The following is a 15,224-nucleotide window of genomic DNA, read 5'->3' on the forward strand; positions in this document are numbered from 1 at the left end:
AGAAAGAGCACTCTGAAAACCTCTGTAAACGTTTGGATGCTAACAGGGATAGAGCAGTTCATCTGTCAGTGTCAGAACACGCCGTGCGCACACGCACACACGTACTGAATGTGCTCAGCACACACACGCAAGCCAAAGGTTTGACTTTCAGCTCCGCTGCACTTTAGTTCTATTGTGATAGTGCACAGCTCAGACAGGAATCTCTCAGATAAACACACACACTCACACAGTGATATTTACCCTCTCTGCCCAAAAGGTTCACTCATTAGAGGGGTGTGTGAATAAACACACACGCACACACACACACGCACGCACACGCATGTTGGGTTTCCATGTTTTATAGGGACATTCCATAGATGCAATGGTTTTTATACTGTACAAACTGTATATCATATTCCCTACCCCTAACCCACCCCCTAAACCTAACAATCACAAAAAACTTCCTGCTCTTTTAGATTTTCAAAAAAGTTAATTCTGTATGATTTATAAGCTTGTTTCCTCATGGGGACAAAAACATTTTGTCCCCATACCGTAGGGTTTAAACTTCCCCCACACACACGCACACACACACACACGCGCACACACACACGCGCAAACACACGTGCACACACACACACGTGCACACACACACGCACATACACACGTGCACACACACGCGCACACGCGCACACACACACACACACACACACACGCACACACACACACACACACACACACACACACACAGTTAGATGTTCCAGAGCTCTGGGTTCTAACAAGAGGCCATCTTACTATTTCCCTTTTAAGTCTCTCTGTCTTCCTCTGTCGCTGTACTGTATTACATTATGAGGACTTCTGGAGAATGTATAGCTGGTCATGACATGGGAAGTGCCCTTTTTCCATAATTTACAGCTATGGGGCCGGAATTTGGCACTTTAACTAGCTGAATGTGCTGCTCCTGTCCAAAAATCTTTATGTACCATTTCCAAAGCTATTCCAGTAGACCACACTGCATACTTAATCACACAATCAAGTTTTGTTTAATTTTTGTAATAGACTTGTAAGAGACAGTTTCCTTATTCATCTCTCTTTTTAATCCCATTCCATGCTTTTCTATGCTATTTTATTATTCTTCTTACCATCTGTCCAGTCCGTCTGAATCTACTTAACTGCATAGACAGACCCAGCAGCTGTAGAGTAGCTCTTATCCATTATACAACACAGAAAATAAATAAGAGTGTATAGAGGTTAAACACATGCACACCGATAGTAAAACAGTGTTTCAATTATTGTATAAATGTCTTTGTATAAAGTTCCTAGCCACCTAGTTTCTCACTCAGATACAGAATCAGATGCCAGCCAGGCCTTTAGTAATCTCTCTCTCTCTCTCTCGCTCTCTCTCAGCTTCCGCATTTCATCAACAGTACCCTGCCAGATCACGAGCGCTTGACGGCGCAGCAGATTGACAGTTACCTGCGTCAGGAGCTCATTTACAAACGCAATGAGCGGATGGCACGCCGTGTCTCCGCCCTCCTGCAGAGAAGCCCCACACAGAGCTTCTTCTTTGCTTTTGGAGCTGGTGAGTCACATGACCTTACAACCACCCCTCTCTCTCTCTCTCTCTCTCTCTCTCTCTCTCTCTCTCACAAACACACACACATGCACGCACACACACACACACACTGTCTGGTTTACTATCTCCGTGGGGACAGTCCATAGGCGTAATGTTTTTTATACTGTACAAACTGTATATTCTATCCCCTATCCCTAATCCTATCCCTAAACCTAAAGATCATAGAACAGCATTTTTAGATTTTTTAAAAATATTGTTCTGTACAATTTATTAGCTTTTTTGCCCATGGGGACCTCAATTTTGGTCCCCACGGTGACACGAGTCCCCATGTGTTGGTGTGCATTCAGGTTTAGGTCCCCACTGGGATATACAAACATGCACGCACGCACGCACTCACACGCACACACACACACACACACACACGCACACACACACACACAGACACACACAAACAAACACACAAAAACACACAGACACAGAGACTGGTCGATAACATGAAAATGAGTTCAGTTAACACAGACAAGTTATTATAACTAGACACACACACACACACACACACACACACACATTCCTCCAAATGGTTGTAAAACCAAATGGCCCTCAAAACTTTTCCCACAGCTGAGAAACACACACATCACTTTCATTCCTGCTCTGTGTGCACCTGTGTGCAAATGTGTACAGTTGAAACAGTATGAGTCTTTCATTTTATCTCACTTTCAATTTTGCACTTTTATTGTTAACATTAATATTAATATATTACCTTATTATATTATTTCACGATTTCTCATGGCACGCAGAAAACATTTTGGCAATACAAAAACAGTTTGTAACACAAATAAAACACACTAACATTTTATTAATTTTAGGGATTACTGACAGCTGAAATTAAAAGAATAAGTTTCTCTGCAAGCAAACATGTAGATAAATTACACACCAAAATATCTCCCAGGTTGTGACTAAATCCAAACATACAGTCACTGGCAGTCAACAAGCACAGTGTGAATTGTTTGTTTCGATTGGCGTTCCAGGTAAATACCATTAATGTTTCCTGAGCTCTGCATCAGGTCCCAAGAGATAGCTGTGGTGTATACAGGACGTGTGTTTACGCTTGTGTGTCTTTCATTAGCACTAACAGTCTAATTCTAGACTACAGTGAATGACTGTGACAAATAAAACCGTGTAAATGTCATAGCCAGACGCTTCACTGTACAACAATATCTGGTCGACTGAAGCTCTAGTTTGCGTCTCTGGAGTGTTAAGGCCCGTCTCTAACGGTGTTTGTTTTAAGCTCTTGTTTGAGTTACTCACAGTTACGCTGTGTTTGCTTTCGACCATTTCACCAGGAAACGGGTCAGAGCTACTGACATAAAGCAAAATTAGGACTTAAAACCTGGACTCGGAGGGTTCTACAGTTACCATAATGTTCCTTGAGGCTTTCTGGGGGTCATTAGGCTACAGTATACGCGGTGCTGGTAAAATGGTTTGAACAGATTATCCATCTTTGTTCTACAGCCGTCACCTTCCTTTTTTTGACAATCCAAACCATGTTCTACAGGAAGTCCAATGGCACCGGAAATCATCTCTTGGGAAATCATACACGTATGCCCTTACACATACCTCAGGCCATGACCTTGATAGCTAAATAATTCATAATGTATAGCAGGTAAAAACTGTAGGTGAGATTCAATGGTCAGCTATAAAATAGCTAGAAGTTGCGTATAAGTTATACTGCCTTCTTCTTTTGGAGTGGTAGGGCACATTAAAACCATATGTAAAATATTTATTTTATTGTTTATATATTAATATTTTATTTTTATAATTACATACTATACATTAAAGGTGCAGTTTGTAACAATTTTGCAGTAAAATATCCAAAAACCACTAGGCTAGTGTTATATATTTTGTTCAGCTGAGTACTTACAATATCTCAAATGTTTCCAACATTTTCCGGCATTGATACTGTTAAAAGAGTGCTATGCAAAATATTTAATCTCTTATTTGATATTTCCCTTGTTTTATTTTTGTAGTTTATTTTTGTTTTCCTTCCCCCTTAAAAACCTGATAAAAACTAATATTAAACCATGGCTTCATTTTGAGTTTTAATAGATTTCTGTTTGTCATCAGAATTTTTTTTTTTTTTCTCAAGTCTTTCATCTGTATTGCTTTGTTCTTTTTTTTTGTGTGACCTTATGAGACACTGAAAACTACATAACAGTCATAACAGGTCAACCAATAAACAGTAACACACCAGCATGGCACATCTGTTTATGGCACAAACACAATAACACACACAAACACTTTCTCTGTCTTTTCACAAGCTTTTAGTTGAAAACTGTTTCTCTCTCACACAAACATATTTACGGCATCATATTGTGATTAGCAGTTTGCTAAACGTGGAGTGTGTTTTTGTTTGTGTGTGTGCCGTTTCAGCAGGTTCTCATTTGCCCGGTTCCTCTGTGCAGCACAGAGTTTCATAGTCTTATTGAAAACATCCCCAGTAATTTCCTGCCATGGCCACAGCCCAGGCACCACTATATTCTTTAATACACACTCAGCACGTGTATGAGATAGAGAGATGACGCTAATAACACAGGTGCTAAAGAACTAATGCAGTCTGTTCCGGTGAGCGCACGGACGGCCATTTATCTTTTACTGTGTTTGAAAGAATCATTCATCATCATCCATCAGTGTGTGTGTGTGTGTGTGTGTGTGCGTGTGCGTGTGTGTGTGTGTGTGTATTGAGGAGGAACACTTAGCACATGTGTTTTGCAGTTGTTTGTGGTGGTTGCTGCATTGTCGTTCCTTACAGAAGGGCTCAAAAATAAATGGTTCAATGGGCTCTTCAAAAGGACAACAAGGTTATTTAGACCACATGCAAATAAATGAAGACATTTAATTCCTGCACATACAAATCTTTAAAACTCTGGGTTTAAAACTCCAGTATATGGTCAAGGCCTAATAAAACCAATGCTATGACAAAAGACATTTCACTTAGACATTTTTGAGGTAAAACTTGACTTATACCCTACAGTCTTTCGCTCACTCCAATGTCAATGCTTCTGATTGGTCAGTCCACCAGTATGGCACCACAATCCGCTTGTTAAGCCTGACGTCACGCACCACCATATATGGAAGGTTATTTACCATTTCCGGGTCCAATCGTTCTATCATATGCCATAGTAAAATAACAAAAAATGCTAATATACGTTTATGGTGTGATGTTAAATTGCGGAATCCCCTCGATCCCATCCTTTATCCCTATAACAAAATCACAAAAGGCCACACTGTGATTCTATTTTTACAAATTATTGAAATATTTATGTCGGAGATTCTGTGAGCCTCGACACTGTAGTATACACTTTGAGTTTACAAACGTTCTGCTTAAATGTGCGATATAAATAAACAGTGCTCATAAACGGCTGTTTTAATAACATCATTGAAATGAGTGGAGGCTTGGAACCGGGCCTACGTCACGACTTAACAAGCGGATAGGCCTATATAAATATACACATTACCGTTTAAAAATGTAGGATCACTTAACTGAATTGTTTCTCATGATCTTAAAACCTTTTTATCTGAAAGGGTGTGTTTAAATATAAAGATATTGTCTTTTGCCATTAAATGATTACTTCAAACTGTTGCGCAATAAAAGGCGCAATTAAAACACAATCAATTCTAATGGCTTTCGGGACCCTGGAGGAAACCCTGCGCTGTGTTGGTCTGCTTCTGGGAGGACGTTTGTGCAGATGCTAAAGAGACTCAAAGTGCTAATTAGATCAGCAGAGCTCATTTTCTGACTCCGCTATTACACGCCCCATTAGATAATAAAACAACTGTTCTGAGTGCTAATGGAGTTTACGCTCACATTACTGTACATGTGCTCACCCACACACACTTTCTCACAATCTGTTTCACGGTGAGGCCGTACCTGCGAGTTTAGCCAATGCACACGTTCATTCAAAGAGTTTGTTAGTGCACTCCAAAGCAGAGGAAAAGAGAAGGAGCTGAAAAATCTCTGTTTGCCACATGAGGGAAAGTTAGTGATGTCTTAAACTCGTGCTCAGTGTGTCGGGGGGTTAAAGTGAGGACTTTACGCATGGTTGCGCATAATCATTACTCCTCTGAGACAGACAAACAAAACAACCAGATGATCTGTTTCTCATCTGTGCTAATTTGACTGTGTTTTAAAGCAATTTGTTTTAATTTTGTTATATATTTGTTTTGTTTTTAACAGTTTTTTTTACAGCGATTGTCATGCCAATAAAGCATATAAAATAGAAAAAAATTATATTAAAAAGGCGATGGAGATGAAAAAAGCATGACTATCTGCAAGAATGTGTGCATGTTACCATTTCATGTGTGTGTATCTCTATAGAAAGGCTTATTTCTCTTGAATTATGTCTGCTGCTTCATTCATTCACTTATGCATTCAAAGAGACCCGACTCTCTGAAACTAAAACAAACTCTGGGGGCAATTTCCACTAAATGCTTTAACCCCTGTGAGACTGTTAATGCCCTCCTGTTCTCACTTTGTATCTTTCTCCTATTCACATTTCCCTAAACATGAAAATGACCAGATCCATTGGACTCTTTCTCTCTCTCTCTGTGTAAAGTTTGCTTGCCCACCACCCCACCAGTCACTGTAAGAGAAATGTAAATATTTAAAGCCATAAAGGAAACAGTCTCTGTGTTTCTGCATCAAACCCTTGAACCCCACACAGACCATTAAACATTCAGCCCAGTTCCTCGAACCCCTACCCCACCCAATGCCAGCCCACTCAAAGAGTCTACGTCTACCACCCGAGGAGTCCCATCGGACAGGTAAAAGACAGAAGCACCCCCTTAATTCTCACTAATCTCTCGGCTCAGCTCAGATATACTAGAGATGGCCCGAGGGCTGGAATTTCCTGATCTCACTGTGAGATTTACAGAAGGTGCGAGAGCTGTTCTCTAAAGTGATTTGTGGGTCATATACTCTCGCATACACCCGGGGCAGTACAGAAGGTTTGTTGACTCAGAGACCATGTTGAGATTTATAGATTTCCTGCTGCTCTAAAACTTGCAGAGGGCAGTGTGTGTGTGTGCGTGTGTGTGCGCGTGTGTGTGGATTAGATGGAGCTGCACTGCATTACAGGTCACTAGTTTGTGGGGTTATCGTAGGGATTAAGAACTGGATAGTGACAAAATTAATGAGTTAGAATACGTCTGTGGTGGAGGCTTCCCTTATACATCTTACACAGATATACACACATGCTCAGAATAACAGACAGCAAACAGAGGGCAATAAAGACAAAACTACCATTATAACAACATTCATTAATAAAATTATTAGGAAAATGGCTGATTGGCATTTCATACAGTATCAGAAACGTATACATTTCATTATGTATTTCATACTTCTTACAGTAATTGTAATTGTGTGTGTGTGTGTGTGTGTGTAAAAATATATATGGAAATATACTGTAAATATAGGGCAATATATTAAATATATTAAATAATACATTTCCATATATTAAAACCAACTGTCTATATTTTTCAATAAAGTGGCAATTCCATATATTCTATATATTTTAAAGTAATAATTAAGTATATACTATCAATATATGATATTTATATTACAGTAAATAATTTATATATAATCAAATATATTTTTTGTATATTTCTAAATATATATTTTCCTATAATTATATATGGTTGACAAATATAGCCTATACCGTACTGTAGTAATGTGGTGTGAAAAAAAACCTAACTATATAGTTAATAATATTTTATTTTATATTATTAATATTTATAATATAAAACAGCATAAGAAAGATTTATCTTCATTGTTAGTTTTTTTTCATATTTGCTGTTACAACATAGGACAAAGTTACTACCCATATATATTATTGAATATATACAGTATATAGTTCTTGTAGAGGTGCAAGGAGTGTGTGTATGGTTTGGTGTGTTCGGAATCAGTGTGCATGAATGTGCTGACATACCTGGACACAACCCAAAATACTCAAACCAACTGGAATTAGGGGTTTTGAAAATTGTATAGAAATACCATAGAAGTCCTGCTAAAAAGTGATGAAGAACCTCTAATTACTCAGAAAAAGAAAACAAGAACTAGCTCTGGGATTTACAATCTCACAACCTATAGCTTTGGTTATACATAACATATCATTTAGAAGACATGAATGCTCGTATTTACAACATATATCAAAGTGATTTAGTGGGTTTTTAATCAGGCACTGAACAAAGTACCTATTAAAAAATCTTTCAGCCAATGGAACCACTTGAGTGATTGAAATATACCAACTGTGGTTACAAAACAAATACCACAAATAACTCACGATAAACTGTATCAGCTTTGGGAAAGCCAACGCTCAGTGAGTTTGTTTTTATGGAGCATGGGTTTGTTTGTTTGTTTGGTTCTGGGTGTGTATTTATTTATGCATGCCAGTGTTTTGGGTGTGGGTGCCTGTAGAAAAAGAGAGTGAGAGATTCGTCTATGCTGGTTCATTGTCCATGCAGACAATGACAATGCAGAGTCATTGGATTTTAGCATCCACACCACATGCGGGTAATGCAAGTCCCGACCAAGAGAAAACATCTCCAGGTGTTTTGTGGAAAATGAAACGCTAGCCATCGCTGTGTGGTTAGCGTTCAGCCAGGTGACCACCCACACTTCACCGCAGCCTGAAACTTAAGCTAACTACTTCCTCTGAAAGCGAATGTTCCCTCAGTAACTACTTCCTCTACTAAGCGAATGTCTGTGAGAGCAAGCCGTCCAGCGGGGTCATTTATGTGGTTGAATATATGCAAATATATGTAGCCCATGAAATAGATCACCTCACACAGAATGTGTTTTACTCAAAATATCTTTAAAGGCAGCTTTTAACAAAGTTTTATACGAACATTTATTAGAGGATGTGGCCGTGCAAACGTGCTGACCGTACTGCCGTGTCACTGAACCTGTCTGAATCTGCGCTCTCAGCTGAGGCCCGGCCTCAATGGGACGCCTGTTTCTTCCCACCATGCCGATGGGCGAGGTGCCTCGCTGAGCGGCATAATCTGACTGTCTGATCTGACCGACGCTCAGCGGTAGCCTCTTCTCGCTCCGTGCCAGTCGCCCCTAGAAGCCTTTGAACTTCATGGCCAAGAAAGCGCCGCGGGCCCCCCTCTCCCCCATTCCCCGCCCCGTCTTCACGAGTGATCAGCGAAATAATGATGATAAAGAAGCATGAAAAGAGACAGCCTTGAAGATTTTCAGCGTGCCGTTAATAAGCTCGCGGAGCATGCTGAGGCGATGAGGTCAGGCTGTATTAGCGCTTATTGCTGGGTTGAGTGACACACGGGATTATCGGCCGCACGGAGAAGTGAAACAGCTTTCATCAGCGTGGCGCTGGAGCGCGTGCGTTTGATGTCTCAAGAGTGAAGGAGTTATGAGCGCATTATACGTGAGAGCTGAGGCGGAGAGGCAGGAACATGGGGGCGTGAGATATGGCCTCATTCTTCAAGAAACAAGTGCACCTTAAAATGGACAAAATACAGGATAAGAGAGTGAGAGGGTTATTGAAACCCCCATAGACATACGACTGCGCGTACTTGACTGTCTGCTTTGTGTTTGTACACATCCTTCTGACACACAGTCTATCCTTTTCACTGCCCTTCACCTTTTTAACAGCTGCTCCTTGTTTCCTGTTTGCTGCAGGTCATTTCCTGGGGAACCACAGTGTGCTCGACATTCTGCGCCAGGAGGGTTACGTAGTGACCCACACGCCAGCGCAAGAGCCCATTACAGAGTCAGTGCACACGCACACACACGCACACAAATCTATACAGTTTTGCATTGAGAACATGCTGAGGTTGTTATAAAAAAAACTGAATTCTGATTGGCTAAGCCATTTTTTAAGGATGACTCACACACCTGATCATAAATTCTATAAATGATTATTCATATAAAATATACCTGCTGTACATCAGTATGTTTTATCATTTTGCTGTTGCCTATCAAATCAACACGAGTGTGTTTCTCCAAATCACTCGCATCTCATTTAAAACAAAAACTCCCAAACCAAAAATTCATTTCCATTAGTATTAGGGGTTTCACAATATAGGTGTTGACAATAATTGTGATATTAATAATGATGATCAATATTGTGTTAATACTACACAAATGATATATTGTATATATTTCAGTGTTAGTATCTGGTTGAAGGGGCTTATTTCATGATAACAGCCGGCTGCTTGTACATTATCTTGCATGGCTACTTCCCACATGAGAAAAAAACTGGACATGAAATGTGCATTTGAAATATGTTATTAGCTCCTTTTTACCGTATGCAGACCTTCCGTGAGGAAAAGCTGTTTACTTTCGGTTTTAAGGTAAACGACGTTCAAATGTCATGAACAGGCAATTTGGTTTAATCATTTGTAAATATAATGCCATATATGTTATTAAAATACATTTATATTTAATTTGTAAAAAAAAAACTGTCAAAATGATTTGCTGCATCTAGGTTACTGTGTGTTATTAGTTTTGAGCGGTTGTTATCTAGGAATAATGAACCTGCAAATGTCGCGACTGGCCAATCAGAATCAAGCATTCCAACGAGCCATGTAATAAAAGTGTTTGACATCTTGCCTTAACAGCCACAATGATTGCAAACTCTCTCTGTGCCTCACTACACTCGTATTTTGAGTGTAATTCATTGGTCAAAAAGAAAAACAAAAAAATGTCAAATGAATGTTACTGCTGGCATTATTTATTATACTATTTATATGTGCTGGCATAATTTATTTATATTTACTATTTATATATTATTTTTATTATTATTATTATATTTATTTATCTATTTAGCGATAATATACTGTAGTTATTGCAAATAATTTTACCAAAATAATTTACCCCTACTTATTATCAAAGATAATTGATAGTAACAAGATGTGCCACTGCCATAACAATGAATGGGGACGAATGCAACGCTCAATAATGCCACTCGAAAAAGGCAATTGCAAACATGGCCGCCGAGTGTCACGACTTCCGTAATGGACTTTGTTAGTATCCACTAGGCTGTTAACATTTAGGTCAAATCACCTTTAGTCTGTCACAATACAACATTTTAACAATCAATATACTGTATGACAGAAGCTAAACTCTTAAAAAAAGGTGCTTCAAAAGGCTCTTCGGTGCCATAGAAGAACCTTTTGGTTCCATAAAGAACCTTTAACATCTGAAGAACCTTTCTGTTTCACAAAAGGTTCTTTGTGGCGAAAAAAGTTTCTTCAAATTATAAAAAAGTAAGAATGAGATGGTTCTTTAAAGAACCTTTGACTGAATGGTTCTTTGTGGAACCAAAAATGATTCTTCCATGGCATTGCTGTGAAGAACCTTTTAAGCACCTTTATTTTTAAGAGTGTAGTAAACCAGGCTAATAGTTAATTGTGACGAACAGTGGCGGACAGAACCCAGGCGCAGACAGAAGGAGGGGGTAAACACAACAGACTTTAATAATAAAACAAAAACCCTTGATGGGGGACAAACACGATAACCAAAAATATTTTAAAAGACAAAGAAAAACTTCCCGCAATGGGGCAAAACAGAAATTAAGGAACACTTAAACAACTCACTATAGAAACATGTTCACGGACAAGGCAAGACTGAGACGCGGGAACACGGGGTCACACGAAACATACCAAACACAACGAAGCGCACAGGACAATGAAACATGAGGCATTTTAAAGGGAACACAAACGAGGGATAATGACACAGGGCAGGTGAGAAACATTAGACATTGCATGGAAGCAATACATGAAACGAGAGGGGCGGGACCAATGACGAGACACGAGAAAGCGCATGAGATGTAAAAACGTAAACAACTCATGGCTTTCTCACATAAAACCTTAGGGCTCTGTCCCGATCCTGCAACACGACTAGGAATTCATAAACAAGAAGGTAGGACCGTGACAGTTAATAGTGTAGTTTACCTTCACTTTTTCATTACTTTTGCGACTGTTTACGACTTCTTTTAATCCCCTTCACACTGCGCCAATAACCTTGCACATGCACACACACGTAATAATTATGAAGTTATCAAACAACACAATTTCATTGTATTTACCAGCGCAGAAAATTGTTGACCATACTGCATACACACACACTCACCAGTGCGTCATCTTTCACCTCATAGAAACCCCTATCACATTGTAATTCACTGGGAGGATATTCCACTTACCGTGTTAAACTGCAAACAGAGCTGAAATATGCCTTTGATCTCCCCCCTGCTAACCATGACGAGGTGGGCCAGACCTGTTCTTTGCCAACTCAGATGCCTCATAGGCTTCATCCATTTGTCTTGTAGAAAGAGATGCTATGCCAGCTCACACAAAGGCAACCCCCCCCCTCCCGCCGGCATATTCATATCATTACTCAACAGGCCTTCGGGGGGAGGGGGGGTGGAGGTGATCCAGAGGCTGTGTGGGTTGTTCTCGTTAAAACAGCAGTTGTATTGGCTCCAACATCTAGTCGAAACAAAGAAGCAAATGGAAAAATGAAAGCACAGAGCAGGCGAGTGGTCCCAAAAACTAAGTGTTAACTTGCAAAAGACCACAACAATGGCCGACCATCGTTTGAAGAGCCTCCTGTTGCACATTTTAGTTCTAACTATTTTCCCTGGCAGACTGCAGTAGTGGAAGTGGTAGATGCAGACGGAGAGGGGTCTCAAATTGCTGGACATGATGACAGTGGCAGTGGTAACAAGCTGACAGCTGTATGGACTGACTGAATGACCGACTGATTGTGGTTTAGAAACACAAACCTTTCCAACATTCTCCGGCTCGCTCCTTCCCTCTCACTCTCGACACTGGAGAGGAAAAATGAGGTGATACGATGGGCAAATAAAACACCATTTGATGGCAGCCAGACAGATGTTTACTAAAAGCTCATAAACCACAAACACGAGTCCCGAAACGATCCTGTAGTGCGTTTGCGGTGCACATATGGGTGATTACGAGATTGAAACCAAACAAAATGTTTCATGTACGCATTAAACACGACTGTTCGGTCTGACCACAGGGAGGCAGATTGGAATGAAGTAGGGTTCACCATAAGACAAATGGCATCACGGTTACCCAGCGTGTGTGGCTGTTGGATGATGTTTACTGTGTTGGAATGGCCCAGTGGGCACTGAGCAGCTGGACGTGACAAGTGTGCGCAGAGACATAATCTTGGGCAATGCTACGCCCTACTGGTGTAGTTTGGTCGGTGTNAAGTGATGATCTGTAATCTGTTTTGTTCAAATTACTTTATATTGAGTCTTGTATTTGATCTTATTGCAATTTAAATACGTAAACATTCAAATGTCAAATGTTTTCTTAGATTTCTTAAGCATTTACAGTGATAGTCTAATGTGCTCTTCAGACGTTGAGTCAGAACTCACAACACACACACACACACACACACACACTGTCTGGTTTACTATCTCCGTGGGGACAGTCCATAGGCGTAATGTTTTTTATACTGTACAAACTGTATATTCTATCCCCTATCCCTAATCCTATCCCTAAACCTAAAGATCATAGAACAGCATTTTTAGATTTTTTAAAAATATTGTTCTGTACAATTTATTAGCTTTTTTGCCCATGGGGACCTCAATTTTGGTCCCCACGGTGACACGAGTCCCCATGTGTTGGTGTGCATTCAGGTTTAGGTCCCCACTGGGATATACAAACATGCACGCACGCACGCACTCACACGCACACACACACACACACACACACGCACACACACACACACAGACACACACAAACAAACACACAAAAACACACAGACACAGAGACTGGTCGATAACATGAAAATGAGTTCAGTTAACACAGACAAGTTATTATAACTAGACACACACACACACACACACACACACACACATTCCTCCAAATGGTTGTAAAACCAAATGGCCCTCAAAACTTTTCCCACAGCTGAGAAACACACACATCACTTTCATTCCTGCTCTGTGTGCACCTGTGTGCAAATGTGTACAGTTGAAACAGTATGAGTCTTTCATTTTATCTCACTTTCAATTTTGCACTTTTATTGTTAACATTAATATTAATATATTACCTTATTATATTATTTCACGATTTCTCATGGCACGCAGAAAACATTTTGGCAATACAAAAACAGTTTGTAACACAAATAAAACACACTAACATTTTATTAATTTTAGGGATTACTGACAGCTGAAATTAAAAGAATAAGTTTCTCTGCAAGCAAACATGTAGATAAATTACACACCAAAATATCTCCCAGGTTGTGACTAAATCCAAACATACAGTCACTGGCAGTCAACAAGCACAGTGTGAATTGTTTGTTTCGATTGGCGTTCCAGGTAAATACCATTAATGTTTCCTGAGCTCTGCATCAGGTCCCAAGAGATAGCTGTGGTGTATACAGGACGTGTGTTTACGCTTGTGTGTCTTTCATTAGCACTAACAGTCTAATTCTAGACTACAGTGAATGACTGTGACAAATAAAACCGTGTAAATGTCATAGCCAGACGCTTCACGGTACAACAATAACTGGTCGACTGAAGCTCTAGTTTGCGTCTCTGGAGTGTTAAGGCCCGTCTCTAACGGTGTTTGTTTTAAGCTCTTGTTTGAGTTACTCACAGTTACGCTGTGTTTGCTTTCGACCATTTCACCAGGAAACGGGTCAGAGCTACTGACATAAAGCAAAATTAGGACTTAAAACCTGGACTCGGAGGGTTCTACAGTTACCATAATGTTCCTTGAGGCTTTCTGGGGGTCATTAGGCTACAGTATACGCGGTGCTGGTAAAATGGTTTGAACAGATAATCCATCTTTGTTCTACAGCCGTCACCTTCCTTTTTTTGACAATCCAAACCATGTTCTACAGGAAGTCCAATGGCACCGGAAATCATCTCTTGGGAAATCATACACGTATGCCCTTACACATACCTCAGGCCATGACCTTGATAGCTAAATAATTCATAATGTATAGCAGGTAAAAACTGTAGGTGAGATTCAATGGTCAGCTATAAAATAGCTAGAAGTTGCGTATAAGTTATACTGCCTTCTTCTTTTGGAGTGGTAGGGCACATTAAAACCATATGTAAAATATTTATTTTATTGTTTATATATTAATATTTTATTTTTATAATTACATACTATACATTAAAGGTGCAGTTTGTAACAATTTTGCAGTAAAATATCCAAAAACCACTAGGCTAGTGTTATATATTTTGTTCAGCTGAGTACTTACAATATCTCAAATGTTTCCAACATTTTCCGGCATTGATACTGTTAAAAGAGTGCTATGCAAAATATTTAATCTCATATTTGATATTTCCCTTGTTTTATTTTTGTAGTTTATTTTTGTTTTCCTTCCCCCTTAAAAACCTGATAAAAACTAATATTAAACCATGGCTTCATTTTGAGTTTTAATAGATTTCTGTTTGTCATCAGAATTTTTTTTTTTTTTCTCAAGTCTTTCATCTGTATTGCTTTGTTCTTTTTTTTAGTGTGACCTTATGAGACACTGAAAACTACATAACAGTCATAACAGGTCAACCAATAAACAGTAACACACCAGCATGGCACATCTGTTTATGGCACAAACACAATAACACACACAAACACTTTCTCTGTCTTTTCACAAGCTTTTAGTTGA

General features: G+C 39.5%; 1 protein-coding gene across 1 annotated transcript in view; it reads left to right on the plus strand.

The window, feature by feature from the left end:
• The window catches only part of trabd2b (TraB domain containing 2B), a 57,674-nt gene that overhangs the window by 31,826 nt on the left and 10,624 nt on the right, over positions 1-15,224 (plus strand). The window contains exons 4-5 of the mRNA XM_057357274.1: positions 1,384-1,558; positions 9,252-9,342. Coding sequence (XP_057213257.1) covers positions 1,384-1,558; positions 9,252-9,342 — 266 coding nt within the window. The remainder of the gene's footprint in view (positions 1-1,383; positions 1,559-9,251; positions 9,343-15,224) is intronic.

Source organism: Triplophysa rosa, linkage group LG17 (assembly GCF_024868665.1).
Source record: "Triplophysa rosa linkage group LG17, Trosa_1v2, whole genome shotgun sequence".
Classification (NCBI taxonomy): Eukaryota; Metazoa; Chordata; class Actinopteri; order Cypriniformes; family Nemacheilidae; genus Triplophysa; species Triplophysa rosa.